General features: G+C 57.6%; 1 protein-coding gene and 1 pseudogene across 1 annotated transcript; both read right to left on the reverse strand.

Moving 5' to 3' along the window:
* Window positions 1-1382: 1382 nt before the first annotated feature.
* On the reverse strand, window positions 1383-11472 carry LOC142440719 (cytosolic phospholipase A2 beta-like). Its single transcript, XM_075542994.1, has 15 exons — window positions 11467-11472; window positions 10241-10268; window positions 9872-10008; window positions 9648-9779; window positions 8148-8202; window positions 7744-7860; window positions 7543-7625; window positions 5099-5320; window positions 4820-4975; window positions 4471-4543; window positions 4231-4335; window positions 3892-4071; window positions 3402-3568; window positions 1700-1886; window positions 1383-1585 (listed from the first exon to the last, which is right to left on the reverse strand). Exons 1-15 carry the CDS (start codon window positions 11470-11472, stop codon window positions 1383-1385), a joined length of 1851 nt encoding a protein of 616 aa, XP_075399109.1.
* Window positions 11473-12688: 1216 nt separating this feature from the next.
* On the reverse strand, window positions 12689-16451 carry LOC142440730 (bifunctional peptidase and (3S)-lysyl hydroxylase JMJD7-like; annotated as a pseudogene).
* Between the last annotated feature and the right edge of the window lie 4467 nt (window positions 16452-20918).

Genomic DNA, 20918 nt, shown 5'->3' on the forward strand with positions numbered 1-20918 from the left:
GCAGGAGCCCCTGTTCCCCCCTACTCCCACCCCCCAGGATGTGCAGCACCCCTGAGCCCACCACCCTCCACCAGTGGAGACATCCTGGGGCACCATCTCCACTGTAATTGCCCACCTCCACGCACTCTCCCATGGGGTCCAGTTCATGAATGGGATGAATGGCTGGGGTGAAGCCTCATCCTGGACACAGGGGTACTGAGCAGTCACTCCTGCCCTGACTCTCACTCTGTGCCCAACTTGGGAGTCACTCAGCCATGCATTGGAGGGAAGGGGGAAGGGGAGTGTCATGGGAATCCACGTGGTTACCAATGCTAGAGGAACGTGGGGTATTGTCAGGGAGGTGGTGGTGGGGCAGGTGTGACCCAGGGACCCAACATTCATTCACTGGGCCTCGCTGCTCCTCCACAGGGGTGGGTGGGGCCAGAAGTGACCCTGGGGCTGTAGGTGAGTGGGTGGGCCCAGAAGTGACCCTGGGGCTGTAGGTGAGGACGTGCTCCATCCAGGTCACCACATGGAACCAGCCACAGACTGCCCATGCAGGCTCGCCACAGTGTAGCCAGGCCACCACGCAGCACCCTGGGAACGGGCAGCTCCTGGTAAGAGGCAGCCCTTCCGAGGTCACACCTTCCTAGGGTCTTCCTCAAGGTGCTCTGACCCCCACCCGGCAAAGAGGGCAGCTACTGGCTGGGAGGGTGGGGCAGGGGTGCCCGAAGCAGACACGTCCTACGGGGCTTCCTGCTGGGAAAGGGTGGCACAGCACCAAGAGGCTGGCAACTCTTTGCGGGGCCAGGGAGATGTGTCCTTGTCTTGTTTCCTAAACTGGTCTTTGATGGTGGTACCAAAGGTCTCCCCATTCGTAGCAGCAATGACATCCTCAGACCGTTGGTGGGACGAGTCCTGTAATGTGTGCAGCCCCCGAGTCCCTGCGTACAGCATTCAGAGCAGCAGGGCGGGGGAGCCTGGGACCCTCCCCCCAGTGCCAGCACTCTACACCGGGCCCAGCCACCCCAAACCCCAACCCCACCCCATTTGCACCCCGGCTGCCACAGCACCTCTGCACCCCACCTCTCCCGGTGCTTGGAGAAGAGGCCCACTGTGGCCTGCTCCAGGGGCCCAGGGCCCAGGACCAGAGCAGCTGCTGAGCTGTGGCAAGCCCGCAGTCACAGCTTCGGTTCACAGTGCAGATGGCCCTCTGTGAGGTGCTGGCAGCTCCTGCCCCGTCTGGGGTACCAGGGCATACACCCAAGGCTAGGAAGGGTGCCGCTGGGGCCAACCAGTTCCGCCGAGGCCCCAGAACACTGGGGGATGGCTCTCTGAGGCTGAGGCATGGCCGGGCAGAGCTGCAGCGCTGTCCCTCCATGGCGTCAACTCAGGGCGCGCTGTCAGCGCTGCCTCCTCCTCCGCACGGCCTCGCGCAGGGCAGCTGGCAGCGGCTCCTGGTTGTTGCAGATGTTGTAGTGGGCCAGGCCCAGAAGCTTGTTCAAGTCCTCCTGGCTATAGATCACTTTCGAGTAGTGGTAGGGGGAGTCAGACGGAGACAGGTTCACCCGGCCGGCCTCCTGCTCCTCGGGTGTCCTAGGGACCCCTGTGCAGAGAGCACATCGTGGGCATGGAGGGGCAGGGTGCTGGGGTGGAGGGCGGGTCTGCTGGGTCGGGGAGGCTGGGACACCAGGAAGGGGGTGGCGGCAAGCTGGCTCACCAGGGGCCGAGTGGTCCCGGAAGGAGTCGTTGACCAGGGGGAAGTACAGAATGACTGGGGCCTCAGTCCGGCCGGGGTCGGAGAACTTGTGGCACTCCCGAGGCTGGCGCTCCTCATCGAGGCTGGGAGAGATGGGCAGGAACGGGATGCCCTGCTCTTGGCACATGCGGCCCACCAGCTGCAGCTGCTGCAGGGGCACAGAGGACAGGAGAGGGCTAGCCTCGGGCTCCCTTGGTCCTGGACACTGACGTCACATAGGACCAAGCATCAGTCGGAGTGGACAGCCGTGCCGCAGCCCCTCAGAGCTCCACCAAACGGACTGTAGCCATCGCTGAGGCCAGCCATGAAGGGCACACACCTCTCACTAAATTAACACAGAAACTAAACGCTGGGGTGTTGACGGCCTGCAACCAGCTGGGGTGCAGGTGCAGCCAACCAGATTCACCATCACATCCTCTCCCCATTGCGGAGAAAGCCCCCTGAAGGAGCGTGAATGAAACCTCAGTTCTTTTCACAGGGAACGCTAGTGGTGAAGCAGTTATGTGCTGGGCGAGGTTCTGCAGGGTCAGCACTGGGAAACCACCCGCTGCTCCATGGAGAGAGGGCCGAGCACCACGTTCCTGAACTTGTGCCTCCACGTTGGTAGCCACAGACTCTCCCTTAACAGCCATGCTGCCTTCAAGTGAGCACATGGCTGGTCTGATCTCCCTACAGAGGCAGACATCCTCTGGCTCTCTCTTCCTGCTGTCGCCCAGCCCCCCTCTCAGCTTCCCCCAATGCAGCTGTTAGGCTTCCTCATTTGTGAGCTCAGCGTTACTGTCGATCCCACCCACCTTGTGGCGTATGTAACTACTGAATATGCATGTCTTAAGGCTACCTGTAACTACCCCAAGATAATACAGATGCTCTCTCTTCCCCCACTTCCACGTGGTCCATCAAGAGGAGCTGAGGTGAGCATGCTATCATAAAACGTGCCTGACTCCTTTATTGTACTCTCGCTCCCCTATCTCTCATAGCCTCTATGACTTTACTAGACCTTTACTATTTTATCGCCATACAATTGTGCCTACTGACCCATTGGTTGTTAGAGGCTGGTTTCCTGTGAAAAACTGCTCCGTGGGCATTTTTACTCCCGTAAGCAGTTCGATCTTGGAAACACACCAAGGGGGCCCCGGTGAGTCAGCATGGACTCCATGGTGGGGATCCTGGTTTGGTTCTTTTGACATGGTGTTGTGGTTAGATATTATGTCCACTTGGACCTGCGTGAAAGTGCAGGGGTGGAGTCCCACCTGTCACTCAGGTGGAAGCCTGGTGATCCCTCCTTGGAAGGAAGGGGAGATGCTATGAGCCTCTTCCTCCTCGCTGGGATTCTGTCTCCAGGGACGGCCCCATGGGGCCACCAGCCTGGAGAGCCGCTGACTCGGTCATGTTCACGCCAGCCTGGGCATTATCTGCCTGCAGCTACACAGAGGCTGAGGAAGGTTCTGACTAGCATGGTCTTGAATCACAATGGGCTGGGATGCCTTGCTGATCTAAAGCTCTTTTTTTCTACACAGAGGAGGAGTGTTGCTGCTTTTGTTTCTCTGCACAGCTCAGCACATAGCATGTGGGTCCCTGTCTCGTAGGGTTGGGAGGAAGCAAGCAAGGCACACACTGTGAAGCCGCCCTAGCATCCTCGGGTGCCACTCATCAGCTCCCCCACCTGAAAGGCGGCATTTAAGTTGTAGTCCAGCGACAGGATGAGGTCCACGTCCCGGGTGGGCTGCAGGAGGGGCGGGCAGCTGGTGTTGACAAAGTAGCCCACGTCCAGCAGGCACAGGCGGGGCTCCCCAGGGGTCAGCTGGTTAGGGAGTCCATCCAGTTTGGTGTCTAGAGAGGTGGGCGGGGTGGGAGGGCAGCCTTGAGCACGGGTGCTGAGGACACCACGCTTGCTCCCCTGGTCAGTGGCAGTCACTGGCTGCTCCTGGAAAAAGACTCCGCCCTCAGGGCCCACCCACCTGGCCCCAGCCCTGAAGCAACCTCCAGCCCCAGCTGAAGGAGAAGGCAGGAAACTCTACTTCCCACATCCCGTGGGGCCACACATGGAAGGCCTGGAGCCAAGGGGTGGGGTGAGGGGCCCAGGAGGGGCCTGGAGCCAAGGCCCACAGCTCTGGGAAGACATCAGGGGGCTGGGCCCCGGTGGGAGAAGCTACCTTTCCAGGAGGAGAAGTGAGGGTGCTGGAAATAGTCTTTGTGGAACTGGAGACCACGCAGAAAGTTGTGGGTGGCCTGGGCAAGCGGGCGCCACGTCAGTAGGCCAGAGAACAACTCCCTGATCATCCCAGCCAGGCTGGGTGGCACTTCCATCTTCAGCACTGGGACCTGCTCCTTGTCTGCACAGCCAGGGAGTGGGGCGTGGGTGCTAGCCCAGTCTGAGGGGAGTGACCCCGGAGAGGGAAAGAGCTGAGACCAGTGCCCCCACCACCACACACACACAGAGCTGGGAGTCACATGCCCACCCCCAGCACCAGCCCCGGAGCCTGGGCACCTACCCAAGCTGGTCAGGGTCTGAGCCCAGCGATCCCAGAATGGACTGGGCTCTGAGGACCAGTATAAGCTGTCTTGGAGGCTGGCTGCATATAGGTTGGTCCAGATACCTGGGAGCACAGACACAAGGGGATGAGAGCCCCCATTCCTGTCACAGCCTGACCCTTCCCTGCTGCCCGCCTCAGTGATGGGGCTCCCCCAGAAACATCCTCCCCTTCCCCATTCTCTCTCCAAGACCCCCTCACCTTCCAGGAAGCAGATGCGGGACTCAGGCATCCTCTTCATCAGCCGCCCCATGAAGAACTCGGAGCCGAAGAGCTCGGAGGGGATGAAGGCACCTTACTTGGAGAAACCGAGCTCGTAAGGGGAGAAATCACACCACTCTACGGTGGGAAGGGACCGCTGTTGGCCACCACCCTCCTGCCCACCCGAACCCACGCAGGGCAGCCACAAAGGACGGGGCGACTCCCCTCCAGTCCAAGTGACTCTTGAGTCGTGGGTGTCTGGATTCACTCGGGTCCCGGACCAGAGTGTAAGGAGAAGGGCATGAAAAACTGCCTCCCCAAACCATCCCAACCACCCCTTCCCCGACACCTGGCCGCCCGGGGCCTCAACCAGCTGCCTCAAAATGCCTCCAAATTCAAAGGTGGACAGGCCGTGCCCCTTAGTGTTGAGGGCATAGTACATGGGGAGAGGTTTCTGGCCGTGCCTCAGAGCCTGTCGCTGCTCCGAGAGCTTGTGGACATCAGGCTGTAGGGAGATACCTCCGTATAAACCCATTACTTCCTGGTCTCTGGAGATCTCCCCTCGCCCTGCTACCCAGCAGGGCTGCCTCCAGGTCCAGGCCCGTCCCCGTGGCCCGCCCTTCTGTACCCCATCATGTCGCATGGCCTCATTGATGAGGTCCCAGAGGTTGGTGAAGCAGGCCGGGTGTCCCAGGCGAGCGCGCTCCTCCAGCTCCTGGTAGTACCATTGCAGCTGGCTGGGAGCCAACACGCCCAGCTTGTTCTTGGTCACCTGCGTCTTCAGCAGTACGGTGGCGCCCCCAGGTCCTTCTGTGACCACTCTGGATCCTTGTAGAGGTTTTCTAAGGTCCTAGGCAAAGCCAGAGGTCGGGGGCAGACAGGTTCCTCTAAGAGTCCCCTGAGACCTCAAACCCCTTCGGACCTTCTCTCCCAGGGCAGCAGCCCGCGGGTGCCTTCCAGCTCCATGGAGACAGCCGAAGCCCATGGGGCACCTTGGGCATATCGCACCTGCCACCTGCCTCCTCACAAACCTTCCAATCTAGTCAGGGAGGCCAAGGGGCCACTGGAGAAGCCTTACCACAGGCACCCCTGCCTCTGCCCACTCACCCCCAGATCCACACTCAGCCTGCTCACCAAGTGGAGCCCGAGGCCCCTGTGATGTAGAAGACGCAGTCCAAGAGGCCCAGCTCCCTGAGGCCGGTCAGCTGCCCATACAGGGAAGTCATTGCCCAGACCCCTCCACCAGTAGCCATGATTGCCACCACTGAGACCTGGAAGGGCAGAGTACAGCTGGGCTCAAGGGAGGCCCTGCGGGGACTTCCAGTTGGTGGAGGGGAGGTCAGGGTACGCCGGGCAGTAAAAACCACAGGAGGAGAACACAGCAAGTCAAGTGGCCACTCAGTCCCCTGCCCCTGGCCCCACCACAAAGTTAGCATAGGTCAGAGTCTGGTGGGGACCCATGGAGCGGGTCTGAGTCAGAGCAGCTGAGGAGAGTCATGTCAGGATAACCTCCTTCAGCAGGGTGGGTCCTTTCGGGTTTTGACAACTCCAGGGAGCGTACAGGCCACAGGCCTTATCTCCCCATCCCCCGCCTGGGGAGTACGGCGGTCACTTCTTAAAAGACACAGGCTCACCTCAAAACCCCCAAATCAGCGTCCCTCTCTACTTGCAAGGAGCTCATTTCCTTAGGAGCCAGCCCAACCAGCAGAGAGGCCTGGCCAGATGTCCACCGAGTTGTCTGAGAGGCCCAGTCTTAAAAGCAGCTCCAGGCCAAGGGCCAACGCCCAGAGAAGGGTAGCTACCCCTGGTGGGGCCCATGGTTCTGACACTGCTCAGCCGCATCGGGCCCAAGATAACATCAAGAAAGCTCCGGGAAGTACAAGGGGGGTAGGTGGGCAGACGAGAGGCAAACACAAGTCCGCCTTACAACCAACCCTGGTCGGGCAATGGAAGTGTGGAGGCCCACTCAGCTTAACACTCGGCCTGAGACCCCCACACTCCTGCCCAGCCCGACAGACCTCATCCTCCTGCAGGTCTCCCTCCAGCTGCAGGGCCTGCTTCAGGGCCTTGGCCACCACCTGCTTCCTCCTGCTCAGGCAGGCCTGCTCCTCAGCACACAGCTCGAAGCCCAGACTCACGGCCAGCTCCCCTGGTCTGGGGGTGGGGTGGGGGGATGGACGGACAGTGAGGCAGTGCTCATCCTCGTCAGAAAAGAGGACACTGGGCCCATCTCCCTGCAAGATCCACGTCCATCTCTTCTCTCCCTTCAGCCTGCGTGCTGAAGCTTGGAGAGTGAGGGGGGAATGGTGGGCCCAGAGCCACACCAACACACCCGGCATGACAGCAAGGCCAGCCTGCTGATGAGGGTGTCCCTGAGGCCAAAGGTGGCCCTGAGTCTCAGCTTCTCCCTCCCCTGCAACGCTGGACCAGGGCTGCACTGGGGAGGGGGCACGGGGGCTGAGAAGGAACAAAGGCCTTTAAGTTGGGGCTGCTTATGCTCCTAGACACTGAGGGCCAGCAAAAGTTCTTGAAGGCCCAGCCACGTTGCTTCCACCCAAAAGGTCGTTTCCTTCTGGTCTTTGTGCTCCTCAAACCAGGCGTGTTACTCTCCTCAGCCCCCACCTCTCTCCCACCCAGTGAGGCCACACGCAGACTACAAGGCTGAGGAAGGACCCTCTCTGCTCTGAGCACCTTCCCAAGACTGGGAGCTCCCTGCTGCAGCCACCCGCTTGCTTCCGGTCCTCCAGGCCACCCAGCTGCACGTAGCGCCCTCCCTCCCCCGGCTGCTCTCCCCCAGCCCAGCCTCTCACCTGTCTTCTTTTCTCAGCTCCACCTTCATCAGAGGCTCCTGCAAACCAGCAAAACACCACTCAGAAAGGCTGGCACCTCCACCCCAACTTCGGCCCTGGGATGCCCCAGTCATCTCCACAGGGATGCACCCCCACAGCCCAGCCCAGGGGCTTGGCCCAAAAGAAAAGGGAGAGAAGGAGTCACCCCCTGCCCCCACCCCCGCACTGGCCTGAGGCCCTGTCCCACACCCACATGAGGTCTCTTCCTCTGAGTGAAGAGTACCTGGGACGTAGGGAAGTCCAGCCTCACGAGCTGGTCTGATGGCAGGGCCCTGAGCGGCACCACAGTTGCTCCTGGGGGGCGTTCTGCAAGGGGACCAAAACTGTACACTTACCCGAGTCTCAGAGCAGCGGTACCACCTGCCCCTGTGGGCCTGAATTCCAGGGGGTCAGTGGGGGGGGCACCCTACCTGCAGGTGGATACTCAGCTCCTGCTCCCAGCAGGTGGGGAAGTCGAAACGGAAGGAGTCGCTGCCTACGGTGGCCTCCTGAGATCCCTCGTAGGACCCGGGGACCACAAGCTGAACTTTTCCCTTTGACTCTGGAGAAAGGAACCGAGGTAGGGGTGGGAGGGGGTTCCTTGCCCGTGAGGTGTCTCCCGCCCCTGTGGCTGGCAGAGGCTGGGAGGAGTTACCCCCAGCCCAGCCCCCTCGGAGCAGGGTCATGGGAAAAGACCAGGTCTTGGTAAGCCCGGGCAGTTTCACCCCCAGCCCCTAGCCTTCGGAGGCTAAAGGTGGCTGGCAGCTTCTTCTTCCAGGATGGGCAGCTGAGGAAGGGGGAAGACATAGGCTGAGGGCCAGGGCTGTCCTGGTGACCTGGGAGACTCACCCTTCTGGTCCCCGGCCTCCTCCAGCCGCACATGCAAGCGGGAAAGCTCACGGGCCTGTGTTGGGAAGAGAAGATTCATATGCCGCCCCACCCACGCAAGGATACCTCACCACTACCCTTTCCCCTGCAGCCCGCGGTTCCTGCTCCTCAGTCCCATGTCCTCTGGAAATCATAGCCCCTCCCACTTTGCTCTTTCCTGGTCCAGACAGACTTGCAGCCAGGAGGGCAGGTGAGCAGATGGCCTGAGGGAGGGTGTGTCACTCACCACTACAATCCCAAAGCACTACTATCATCCCAAATCACTACTGTGATACCAAATCACTACTATGATGCCAAATCACTACTATGATCACAAAGCACTACTATGATCACAAAGCACTACTATGATCCCAAAGCACTACTATGATCACAAAGCACTACTATGATCATAATGCACTACTATGATCACAAATCACTACTATGATCCCAAAGCACTACTATGATCACAAAGTACTACTATGACCCCAAAGCACTACTATGATCCCAAAGCACTACTATGATCACAAAGCACTACTATGACCCCAAAGCACTACTATGATCCCAAATCACTACTATGATCCCAAATCACTACTCTGATCACACAGCACTACTATGATCCCGAATCACTACCATCATCCCGAATTAGTACCATGATCCTAAGTCACCATTACCATCCCAAATCACCACTATGATCCCGAATCACTACTATGATCCTGAATCAATCACTACAATGATCTGACTCACCACTAGGACACCGTTGCTGGTGAGCTGCTCCGCACAGTCTGTCCTGGGAAAAGCCATGAGCAGGGGTCAGGTTCTTGCCCCCAAGGAAGCCTAGGCAGTCCTTCCAACCACAGAAAGTCCCCGGGGAAGGACACCAGCCCTGAGCGCATGAGGCTCTCTCCTTCCAGAAGGGACAGATTTGACCCAGAGCCCCTCTCCCTACCTCGCAACCCCCAACTCCCCTGACCCCCGCAACCCCCAACTCACACACTCCGCAGGCGGAATTCGAAGTCAAACCGCTTCCCACCCTGAAAAAGCAAGTTATAAAGGTAAGACGTGTGCATGTATGTGGGCATGCATGTGAGTGGTTGTGTGCACATGTGAGTGTGTTTGCATGTGTATCCACATGGCTGTGCATGTGTGAGTGTGACAGTGGTTGAGTGCGTGTGCTTGCGTGTGAGTGTACCTGTGTATGTGTGTGAGGCTGCGTGTGGGTGTGAATGTGAGTGTGTGTGTCAGTATGGGTATGTGCAGATTCCAACCCAGATGCCAGCCAGGGGTGCCAATGCGGGGAGGGCTGCTGTCCATAATGTGGCCCCGAGGAGGGGGCCGCTCCTCGGGAAGCAGGTCCTGGTTGACAAGGGCCTCAGGCACCAGGGAAACCTGACCTCATGGTCTGTAAACAAGTTCTTTGAAGAGGGGCATTTAAGCAGCATCCCGTTGGTGGTACCGAGGGTGGCCGCCCATGTGGAGTCTTGCCTGCAGGCTCAGCAAGAAGCTCTGGCGCCGGAACTCCCCAGGCAGCAGAGTGCCCACGTCAAACAGCACTGACAGCACGGGGTCGTCGCTGGTCAGCAGGTCCTGGTCAAAGACTTTCAGCTCCACCATGTTCTGGAAGGGGAGCAGCGGGACAGGGCCATGGGGTGGGGGGTGGGGTGGGGGTGGCGCTGGGGGTACGCAGGGCTGGGCTGAGGCAGGCCCACCTTGATCTGCCTGTGCACCCGGAAGTGGAAGCTCTGGTTCCAGACAGGGTTTCTGCAGTTGTTGACCGTGCGCGTCTGGAGCCGGTGGTTGCAGGCCGTGGGCAGCCACAGGGTCACATAGAAGTCACGGTGGGTCACTTGGAGGAGAAGAAATGAGGGCCAATTCTCCCCCAAGCCATGCAGAGTTCACCACCAGAGGGATCCCTGGGGACGCACCAAGCCCCACCCTCCATCACCAGCCCTTGCCCGTCACTCTTTGCAGCCCCTCCTCCCAGGAACTCGCAGGCCCAGCCCTCCTGCCACTTCCCACCATCCCTGCCCTGCTCCAATTGCAACCTCAGTTCCCTTCTCCTCTCTCGGTCAACTCACCCACGTCCCTGGCAGGCAGGCTGTGGGCCTGCAGCACACGAATGGTGAGCAGGCAGGTCCCGGGCAACTTGGCCTGCAGAGCAGCGGGGAGGGGACAAGCTTGCTGTGGGATGACATGACCAAAGGCCGCAGGCGATGGAAGGGCGGTTGGGGCACCTGTGAGGGCTCACCCTGCACCAACAGGGCCAAGGCCACTCAGAACCCCGAGTCTAGAAGAGACAGGGCACGTCCATAGGAACTTACACAATGCCACATGACAGGTCTGTCCCAAGGGCTATCCATACATTAACTCAGCCGACTACTACGCTGCTTCACGAGGAGGCGGAGGCATGGAGAGGTGACCCAGCAACTGGCCGGAGACCCAGAGGCAGGATCGCTGTGCTCTCCGCTTCCCTCTCCTGGAACCAGCAGGCTTCCATCTTGCCACCTGTCTGCCCCAGCCCATGCCCTCGCTTACAAAGCTCTGGGTGGGCATACAGAAGGGCATGGAGGGAGCGGCCTGCTAGGACTAAGCTCCTGCTTGCTCACTCGCTCCTCCCTGTGCATCCCACCCCTGGTCAGGGGGCAGTTCTGGAAGCCTCCTCTGTGATGGGGCAGGTGGGAGGTTACCAGGCCAGGCAGCCCATGGGCGCCAAGCCCTGCGCCCTCCAGGTTCTCCGAGGGCAGAGAAACAAAGGACCCCAGGACTCCATCCCAAACCACCCCGGGCTCTGGGCTGAAGCCCTGCCAGGTGCACTGGGGCCAGGGAGCGTGTGTCAGCACACCCTTTCACTGGCCTCCCAGCTGCAGTTGGAAGTCCCAGCTGCATGCGCCCAGGGGTTCCTGGCAGAGGAAGAACCCGGGAAAGTCACCCATCTCATCAGTCTCAGGCCCCGACAGCCCAGGCAACTGACTCAGAGGGAGCAGGGGAGCAGCCAGGAGCCTCTCCCTGCCTAGAATCTCTGTGGATCCGCAGCCCAGCCATGCCCCTACCCAAAGCTGGCAAACACGCCCCCTACACCTGAAGACCACCGCGGCCACAGCCCTCCAGAGAAAGCATTAGCCAGGACTCAGGTGGGCAGCAAGGGTCAGAGTGGGCTCCAGTGCCACGCCAGTCTTACCAGAGCCATGAGGCTGGGGGTCCCAGGCGGGGTGAGCAAAGGCAGCAGTAGCCACTGGGCCGAGGACTGTGGGGTTTTAAGCCAAAATCCAAGTATGTCCCAACTGGCCTCCCTAGCCCCTCCCACCTGCATCTTCCGCTCCGCCCAAGCCCCACACCCTGCCCAAGAAATGAGGCACCTCAGCCTATACTGGGGCTACTGACACCCTCCCATGGGCTCAAGGTCCCCCACCCCTGCTGGGTTCCTGGAAAACCCACTGCCCCCAGCAGACACCACCTGGGCCTGCCCAGCCGGGTCCTGCTTTCAGGACAGCTCACCAACCACCCGTGTGAGCAGGACAGGATGGCATGGCTTGGAGGGGCCACAGGTCTGGGCAGCCGCCAGAGGTAGGGCAAGGGCAGAGTCCCCACCAACAAGGCTTGTAGCAACATCCAGGTACCAGTAGGACAGGAATGCCCAGTCTCCACTGAAGCAGACCCGGAGGAGGGGTGTATCCGGAGCCTATCATCACAGCAGGGGAGTGGCTGTTACTAAAAACAGCTCTTCAAAGCCAGGACCTGGGCCACCTGGGTACCCAGAGATGGCCAGGACTGGAGCTCCAGGTGGGCACCCAGGGGAAGGGCGCTCATCTCCCCTTTTGTGGGGGCAGCATGAGAAAGCCAGTTCCTTCTGCAGAGGAGCAGCCCAGGGGTGGGGGTGGGGCAGTTTATGTCCCCTGGTCCCTGTGCTGGTTAGGAGACACAGGCTCGTCCCCAGGCCACCAACCCCATCGCGAAGCAAACCAGAGTCCCAGTCAACGAGCCCTGGCAGAGAGTTAAAACAGGGTTGGCCTGCCGGCCAGACCGGAGTACAAGCTGTGGTCCCTGGACAGACAGGGAGCTAGCTCCTCTCTCTGACGTTTCCATCTGAACCCTCCCTGCCCTCCTGGAGACACAGAAAGCCACAAGGGGGAGGTACCACATGGAGCCTCCCCGGCTTTATTGAGCATGTCTTTCGAGCGAGCGAGCGGGCCCTTACAGAAACCCTCTCCAGGCACCAGGGCAGCCAGAAATGTAGGGACCATCATTATATCCACTTCACAGCTTTACAGAGGAGGGAGGACGCCGCAACTGGCCTCCACCCACGGGGCTGCTTCACCTGCGTGGCAGCTTTCTGGGAACCCTGACCTAGACACCTGCCTGGCACTTCCTGGTCCTCCTCCTATCACCCACGATAGTCTACAGGGTCGGTCCCAACCCAAACGGGGTTCTGGGTCAGACAGATTGCAGGGTGTCTCTGTGGGGGCCCATCTGGGGAGGCACCAGAGTGCCCCCTGAGCTGTGGGGGGGCACGTTCCCTGGGGGCTCCACTAGTCCAGGCCTGAGGCCTTGGTGAGGGTGTCGAGCAGTTGGAAGTAACTATACTTGAGGTCATACTCCATGTCGTACCAGAAGTTCACTGTGGGGAGAGCAAGCACAGGAGTGGGTGGCCCAGCTCTGACCCAGAGCCTCCCCAGCCCACCAGCTGGCCGAGGCCAGCAGCTCCTCACCAGCAATGCAGCCCTGGGCCTGCTGCACGTGGTGGAACCACAAGGCCGGCAGGTAGAGCATCTCGCCGGCCTGCATGGTGCAGCGGAGGGCCTGGGCCCCACGGTACTGTGGGTACCGGGACAGATCTGGTGTCAAGGGATCCAGTGGAAGCCAGGGCACCTGGGGATGGAGCAGGACCGGGGAACTCGGCCTTTGGCCTTGCCAACGGTAAGGGCCAAAGGTCCCCCTCCATCCGCCCTGGGAAGCCAGCCCCAGACGGCGGGACATTACGGAGGAAGGGGCCACCTTCCCAGGACCTTTGGGGCCCGCTTGCTCCTCGGAGATGGATGAGCTCGCCGCTCCCTGAGGCCCAGGGCCAAGATGGACACCTTCTCCATGGCCTCTTCATCCACCACCTCAAAGGTGCCCACCTCAGTGAGTCGGTAGGTTGATGGGGTGTACAGCTCTGATGCCAGAGAAAAAGGGGGAGCTCAGCAAAGAGTGCTCCCAGCCCCTCACACCTCCTCCCAGCCTCTCCGGTTGACTGCCTGGCCCCAGGGACACAGGCAGGGAAGCCTCACTACCCTTCCTCTGGTTTGGGGCCCATGCATAAGGCATGTCCCAGCCCTACCATAGGGGATGAAGGGTCGGTCGCTGGGCGGGTGTAACAGGAAATGTTTCTCTCCAGAGAGGACACAGTAGAGGTTTTCGTAGTGGTCCTTGTGCACTGCCAACACAAAGAAGGTCCTGGGCAGATTTGGCGGAGCAGGGCACATGAGAGGCAGAACCTGCCCACCCAGAGCCTTGCGCCTCAAGACAGCCAGGGGTGTAAAAACGAGAAAGTCCTGCGAATAAAGATTTCAACCTTCCATCCAAAGTGTCCCCTGATGTCTCCTTTACGCCCAGTACTAGTTCAACTTAGCCAGTAAAGGATCTCCATCCCTCTGCCATGAGCATGGTGCTCTTTTAAACTCCATCCGGGCTCAGACTGAAAACAGCCTCTTCAATGAACAGCCAGGATCCTGGAGGACAATGAATTTATAAGGGGGGAGGGGGAATCCCATTATTTTCTACACAGTTTCTGAAGCCCCCTCATTTCCCTCAGGGAGAACTCGGGAAGGGAGGGTGAGAACGTTTGAACCAACTAGAGGGACTGAATCAATGTCACTGAGCTGTCAGCGTAGAAGCTTGGTGTGTGCTTTTGCTCTGTGTATTCTCAACGACATAGTCAAACCAGACTCTAGGAGATGCCCAGGGGGGGCTAGGGTGGAGGGCATTCCAGATCCCAGCCATCAGGGACTTGGCACTCACCACACGCCCCATGCGGGTCATCTCTCCAAAGAGGTAAATATCCAAGCATCGGGTTCTCCCAAGTTCACCTCCGGGGCCAACGTGCCCTCTGAGAGATGTCTAGTGCGCCCCCACACCAAAGTCATCCCACCCACCACGCTGCAACGCCGCTCCTCCTCTGTTCGCAGAATTGTAGACCGACCCTCCAGGCCAGCCTCCCACCCTTGGCCCCATCCTGGCTCCTCCCTGTCCCTGCATCCCAGAGACACCTACAGGACGTCACTGCGGCCGCCTCCCCCAGCCAGAAGTTCACCGCGTCTGGCATCTTCCCTGCAGGACAGAGGAGGAGAGTTAGGAGTGGTTGTCCCCTGCAGGTCGGATCTGGGATAACACCCAACAGGATGTGGGCAGGGGTACTGCATGCGAGTGAGGGGCATCCCAGGGAAAATTGGCGAAGAAGCCATGGTTTGGAGGGCTTGGGGAGTGGGCCCAGCCCCCCACAGGCAAAAGTTAGAGCACTAATCCTTTGCAGTCAGTCAACAGTCAAGGCTTCCATGGCGGCAGGGCCTGACCCTGGCCATGGGGTGGTGGGTGTGGGCCAAGACAATCAATGTCACCGAGCTGTCAGTGTAGAAGCTTGGTGTGTGCTTCTGCTGTGTATTCTCAACGACTGCCCTCTGCCCCAGTCGCCCCCTCTCACCCAGAGCCTCGGAGGCCCAGGGCACGTGGGCTCCAAGTCGGGCAGCAGCTGGGGCAGCTCGGTAAGCAGGTTAGAGCACTGCTTCTGCACGTAGAGCACGCCAGTGTGCCGGGCCCTGCCCTCCAGGACGTCCAACACACCTCACAGGGGCAGCAGGCGCTCGGCTGGCATCACGAAGTGGTCTCCGCGCACGGAATCAGCATAGCCATCTGGGGTCACCGCTACGCTCACCTCCGTGGCACCCACCGTGGCCCTAGGGGAAGGGACTCTAAGAGCATGCCCACATGCCACAAGACAGCTCGCCCATCACCCTAGCCCAGCCCAGGGCTGCACCCACCTCAGATAGGGGAGCGACCACTTCTGCAGGGCATTGCGCACGATGCAGGGCCTGCTGGGGAAGACCCAGTCCCGGTAGAAGTGCAGTGGCATCGGGGCCTCATCCAGGTAGGGCACGATTGGAGGCACGCCAAGCTCTTAAGTGGGGTGGGAGGTAGATGTTGACATAAACAGCACCCAGCCACTTACGGATGAGATGCCCTCTCTGGGCAGGCCACAGGGTATCACTGGGCAGTGCTCACTGGGGAGGGACCAAGAGACTCTGGATCACCAGAAATAGAAGGGGATTTTCAAGGAGGAGGCTGCCGCACGCCTACTCCAGGAGGGGCCACACAGCCCAAGAGCAGGTGAGCAACATACTCTGGTGTCAACATGTGGAGGGGTGGAGTCTAAGCTGTCATTCAGGTTGCAGCTTGATGACCTTATTTGGAGGTGCCCACGGAAATCAATAGCTCCCTTCCTGTGAGACATTCCTGCTGACAAGACACACAGAGCTACACTAGAGCCCTGGAGCCGCAGGGCTCACTTGGAGACCCCTGCTAGCGCTGGGATGCCTCCACCACCACTGGGTCCACAAGGCTTTCCACCCACTGGCCTGTGATCTTCCTGCATCAGCATCATTGCTTGTGTTTCGTGAGTAGGAAGAGGGATTTATAGACTGGTATTGGACATATGGGCTAATATCAGACTTAAGGACTTGATCTGGACTGGGCTGGGATGTTTTCTTAATGTACAATTTTTCTTTGATATAAAGTTCTCTTTTAAAACACATATAAGTGTCTATGAATTTGTTTCTCTGGTCAACTGGGGCTAACACAGCGGGACTCCTGCTTGGCCCAAACCCCAGTCCTCCCTGGGGCCAGACTCTTGGTTAGCTTCCCTAGCTGCGGTGGTGGACCTCTAGCGAAGTATAGAAAAGCAGCCTCAGGCACCACGCAGGGAGCTCCCCGTGGCTGGGGGCAGCAAGATGAAGGAAGAATGCCTTCCAACTGCGAATATTCACTGAATATTTTGGAATGTGCTCAGCACTTGGCTTGGCCAGTGTGAATGGGTCCTTTCAAGATGCTGACAGCCTCATCGGGGAGACATGCCTATAACCTGAACGCCCTGGGTCTTCCATAATGGTACCGTGCTTTGTGCTGCCTGGGTGGCTTTCTCTTGCTGCCCTTCATAAACATCACTGACTCCCTGTTGTGCTCCTGGCTGGCTCCTCGTCTCACTGAGTCTACCTACAAACACTCCCAACCTCCCTCGCCCTCACCTTCTCCCTCTCCCATGCCACCTCCTTTGGGGCCCCTCCACTCACAAGTCACCCCAAGAGCCTTCCTTCCCCCAGCTGGCTATTCTTCTTCTTTAGGAACTTGTGAACCAAACCACCCACCACCCACCCCCTCCGGCCCCAGCCCACAACCATTTCTAGTAAACAAACAACAGTTGCCCTTGAGTCGATTCTGGTTCCTGGTGACCCGGGATGTCAGAGTGGACCTTTGCTCCACAGTTTGTGGCCCTGACTTTTCTGAAAAGGATTGCATTTCCTTGGGGGTCCTTTAGGAGTAGGCAAAGTGCACCGACCTTCCCATTAGTAAGACAAATGCTTAACCATGGACACCACCCCGGGGCTCTGAAAAACTCCTCGTCCCCTTCCTGCGTGCATGTCCACTTGACCACCTGCACCGTCAAGCACACTATCTACGGGCCCTGGTGGTGGTCGGTGCTTAAGCACGTGGCTGCTAACCAGGAGGGGGTTGATCTCAGTCCACCAGGTGCCCATCGGGGGAGAGACATGGTGGCCAATCTGTTTCCTCAGACACAATACGGGGCAGTCCTACGACTCCAGTGACAGGTTTGCAAACAGGTTAATATACTATCTACTCAATTGATTTCCACTGGATAGCTGTCTCTGTCCCCGGCTAGAATGTGATCTCCATGAGGGTGGGGGTGTGGGTTACACCTTCCCAGGATGGAGCACAGTGCCCAGCACGCCCATGATCCCCAGTACACACTGGCTTAATGACTGGATGAAAGGCTTACAATATCTCCTGCCACAGTGAACTAACTGGTTCCCCTGGCTTAACTCCCCTCCTTCCAAAAGCATTTATCACCCCAGCTCCAGACAACCTCTTGAAAGGCAGCCTCATGTTGTCACTCTGAGCAAACCTCCTTTGATGACTTACCACTTGGAGAATAAAGTCTTCCTGGCCTTGGTAACGGGGCCCAACCCATTCTTCTCCTCTGATTAGCCTCTGCCTGGAGCCGGCCCCTTACCACACACCCTCCCTGCTCCCTGGCCCTGCAGCTCCCTCCATTCTTTCCCTTGGGTAGAGCGGAAGGTCCCCCCTGTGCTTCAAGGCCACTGCCCTCCCCTGAACCACAAGGTCGCGCGCCTCCGGTGAAGTCATCCGATTAGTCTCACGGTCAGTAGGAAAGTGGGGATGTCTTTAGCTAGATCAGAAATTGGAGCTGAATAGGAAGGTCCCAGGGGACCTGGGAAGGTGGAAAGGGAAGAGCTGATTGGTACTTGAAAGTCACTGGCAAAGAGGCAAGGAGGATCCTGCCTAGTAGATACAGGAACGCGGAGGGGTGACACGTGGCCAAGCTGTGCCAGCCCACTGTAACAGGCACCGCGGAAGATGACACAGTAAAACCCTGAGATTCTCACAGAAATTCTTAACAGAAGTGGTAACTGCTATTTTTAGCCCCTTTATGTTTTCTACTCTTCTTCCATTTTGATTTTCTTGCATTTGAATAGATTTCTTTTGGGGTACGGTCACTCTTCTATCCCAGGGCTTTGAAACGAGAGAATTTCGAAGGAGATCTAGACAATTCCTTTGACCCCATAATTCCTCTGCTAGGAATTTAACCAACCAAAATACACATGGCAAAACGCTTCACTATCCCGAGCGCACCAACCTGTCTCTGACTCAGAGTGTTTGCCTTCCGTGAACTGCCCCCGCATGTGTCTGCACACTCCCTCCCTCCCCGCCCTTGAGTCTGTGCCCAAGAGCCACCTCCTCATTGGGGCCTGCTCTACTCACCCTATTGAACCTATATCCCGGAGCCCCTCATTCCACTTAACTGATTTCCCCACATTTATCTTCTAACCTACTTTCTCTTCATTTAGTGTGCCTACGGCTAACTGTAAGGAACCCCAGTAGCTGCTAACAGCAAGGTCAGTGGTTCAAACCCATCGGCCACTCCTCAGGAGAACATAGATGCTGTCTGCTCCCTTAAAGAATTTCAGCCTCACTAACCCACCCAAGGGGAGTGGGTATTGTTTTTATCTCCACAGGGAAAGAGGGACCAGACTTCAACCCAATGCTCCAAGATGTGAATGCAGCATGCCAGCATGCAGTAGGGAACCAGTGGAGAGGTTTGAGGGGCCGGTCCCAATCCCAACTACTAAATGGACACCTGCCCCTCCCCCCAGAAGAATTTATTTCAAAGGGCGGCATTGAATCTGAAGCTCCGGGAGAGGGACATATCTTATCGGAGCACACGGGAGCAGAGGAAGGGGAACGAGGAGAGTGGAGCACATCCTGGACCACCAGGCCATGGGGACGATATTTCCAATTAGAACAGCCAGTTCACAGAGAGGACCACATGGCCAGCCAAACTAGGAGACATGGCGCCCCTCACTGACTCATAGCCCTACAGGGGACAACAATGGAGACACAGTGTGGGAATTGCACCCAATATGATCCAGCCACACTGAGGCAAAACACTAAAGGGGTGCAACAGCAAGGGATTGGAGTGGCGAGGTCCCCAGGGAATGCTGAAGGTGGACTTTGGAGCCAGCATGGTGCCCCAACAGACTGGACTGGAAAACACTCCTAAAGGCCAACAAACAATCCTTGAACTAACTACAAGCTTTTTTTTCTTATTGTGTTTTGTTTTGGTTTTTGTCATTGGTTTGTTGTTGTTTTGCTGTATATTGTTTCTTGGTTTTGCTCTGTCTTGTTTTTGTGCATGTTATTACCTCCTCAGGTCTGTCTAAATAAGATAGGCTGGATGAACAATCTGGAGGAAAAAACAATGGAACCAACAGTTCCGAGGGGACATGGGAGAGGGGGAAGTGGGGGGAAAGGTAGTGGTGTTAACAAACCCAGGGACAAAGGAACAAGTGACCCAAATCGGTGGTGAGGAGGGTGTGGGAGGCTTGGTAGGGAATGATCAAGGGTAATGTAACCAAGAGGAATTGCTGAAACCCTGGTGGGGACTGAGCATGATAGTGGGAAAGGAGGAAAGTCAAAAAAGGAAATAGAGGAAAGAGCTGGGAGGCAAAGGGCATTTATAGAGTTCTAGATAAAGACATGTACATAGGCAAATATGTTTATATATGAGGATGGGGAAATAGATCTGTTAGGTAGCTTAGCCTAGGTAATTGGGAAGTCCATTTACGCATGCCCAGGAGAACCAGCAAAGGACAAAGCTGGATTTTCCCGCCAGTGGGTGGAGATGGGCGTTACACCTGGAGCAGCCCACCTGGGCCAGGTTACTACAATTCAGCCAATGGGATCGACCTGGGGTCGTTCACCACGCCTCCCCCAGGAACCCTTAAGAAGGCAGGAACCGAGAGGGAGAGGGTCTGGTCATCTCCGTGGGAGGGGAGAGATCCTTGCGTGTCCCGGAGCAGTCTCTGCCAGGCCGCATGGTCAAAGGAATCCTATGGGTGCCGCGTAAAACCTGATGCTTCTTTGAACTTTCATTAAATTCACTTGGATCATGAGCCCGGCTTCAGCATAAAATCTTTCTCGCGCGGAGCCAAGGACCAAGGCTGAAATCTAGTCCCGGAGAGAGAGACCTTACAGATCTATGTGCATATATTTATAGGTTTAGTATTAAGGTAGCAGAAGGACTTTGGGCCTCCACTCAAGTACTCCCTCAATGCAAGAATACTTTCTTCTTTTAAATTGACACTCTATGAGGCTCACCTTCCTGATACAACTGCTGAAGACAATGCGGGTGAATAAGCAAATGTGGTGAAGAAAGCTGATGGTGCCCGGCTATCAAAAGATAATAGCATCTGAGGTCTTAAAGGCTTGAAGGTAAACGAGCGGCCATCTAACTCAGAAGCAACAAAGCCCACATGGAAGAAGCACACCAGCCTGTGTGATCAAGAGGTGCCGAAGCCATCACTTATCAGGCATCAAAGAACAAAAATTCATATCATTGTGTGCTCACCTCCCTGATTTGATCGCTGAAGACAAATGGGTGCATAAGCAAATGTGGTGAAGAAAGCTGATGGTGCCTGGCTATAGAGTCGGGGTCTTAAAGGTTTGAAGGTAAACAAGCAGCCATCTAGCTCAGAAGCAAAAAAAGCCCACATGGACAAAGCACACCAGCCTGTGCGATCACGAGGTGTTGAAGGGATCAGGTATCAGGCATCATCAGAACAAAAAATTATATCATAGTGATTGAGGGGTGGAGTGCAGAGTGGAGACCCAAAGTCCATTTGTGGGCCACTGGACAACACCCCCTTACAGAAGGGTCTCGGGGAGGAGACAAGCCAGTCAGGGTGCGATGTAGCAATGATGAAAAATACAACTTTCCTTAAGTTCCTAAATGCTTCCTCCTCCCCCACTATCATGATCCCAATTCTACCTTGCAAGTCTGCCTAGACCAGAGGATGTACACTGGTACAGATGGGAACTGGAAACACAGGGAATTAAGGGCAGATGATCCCTTCAGGACCAGTGGTGTGAGTGGTGATGCTGGGAGGGTAGAGGGAGGATGGGTTGGAAACG

This window comes from Tenrec ecaudatus, chromosome 1 (genome assembly GCF_050624435.1).
Source record: "Tenrec ecaudatus isolate mTenEca1 chromosome 1, mTenEca1.hap1, whole genome shotgun sequence".
NCBI lineage: Eukaryota > Metazoa > Chordata > Mammalia > Afrosoricida > Tenrecidae > Tenrec > Tenrec ecaudatus.

Bases quoted from the DNA above. Each gene is read 5' to 3' on its own strand.
- LOC142440719 (XM_075542994.1), bottom strand. The intron at 8,203-9,647 runs GCAAGACTCCAC...TTCCCAACACAG, and splicing joins GCTTCTTGCTGAGCCTGCAG to GCCCGTGAGCTTTCCCGCTT. The intron at 7,626-7,743 runs GTATCCACCTGC...GTCCCCTTGCAG, and splicing joins CTGCTGGGAGCAGGAGCTGA to AACGCCCCCCAGGAGCAACT.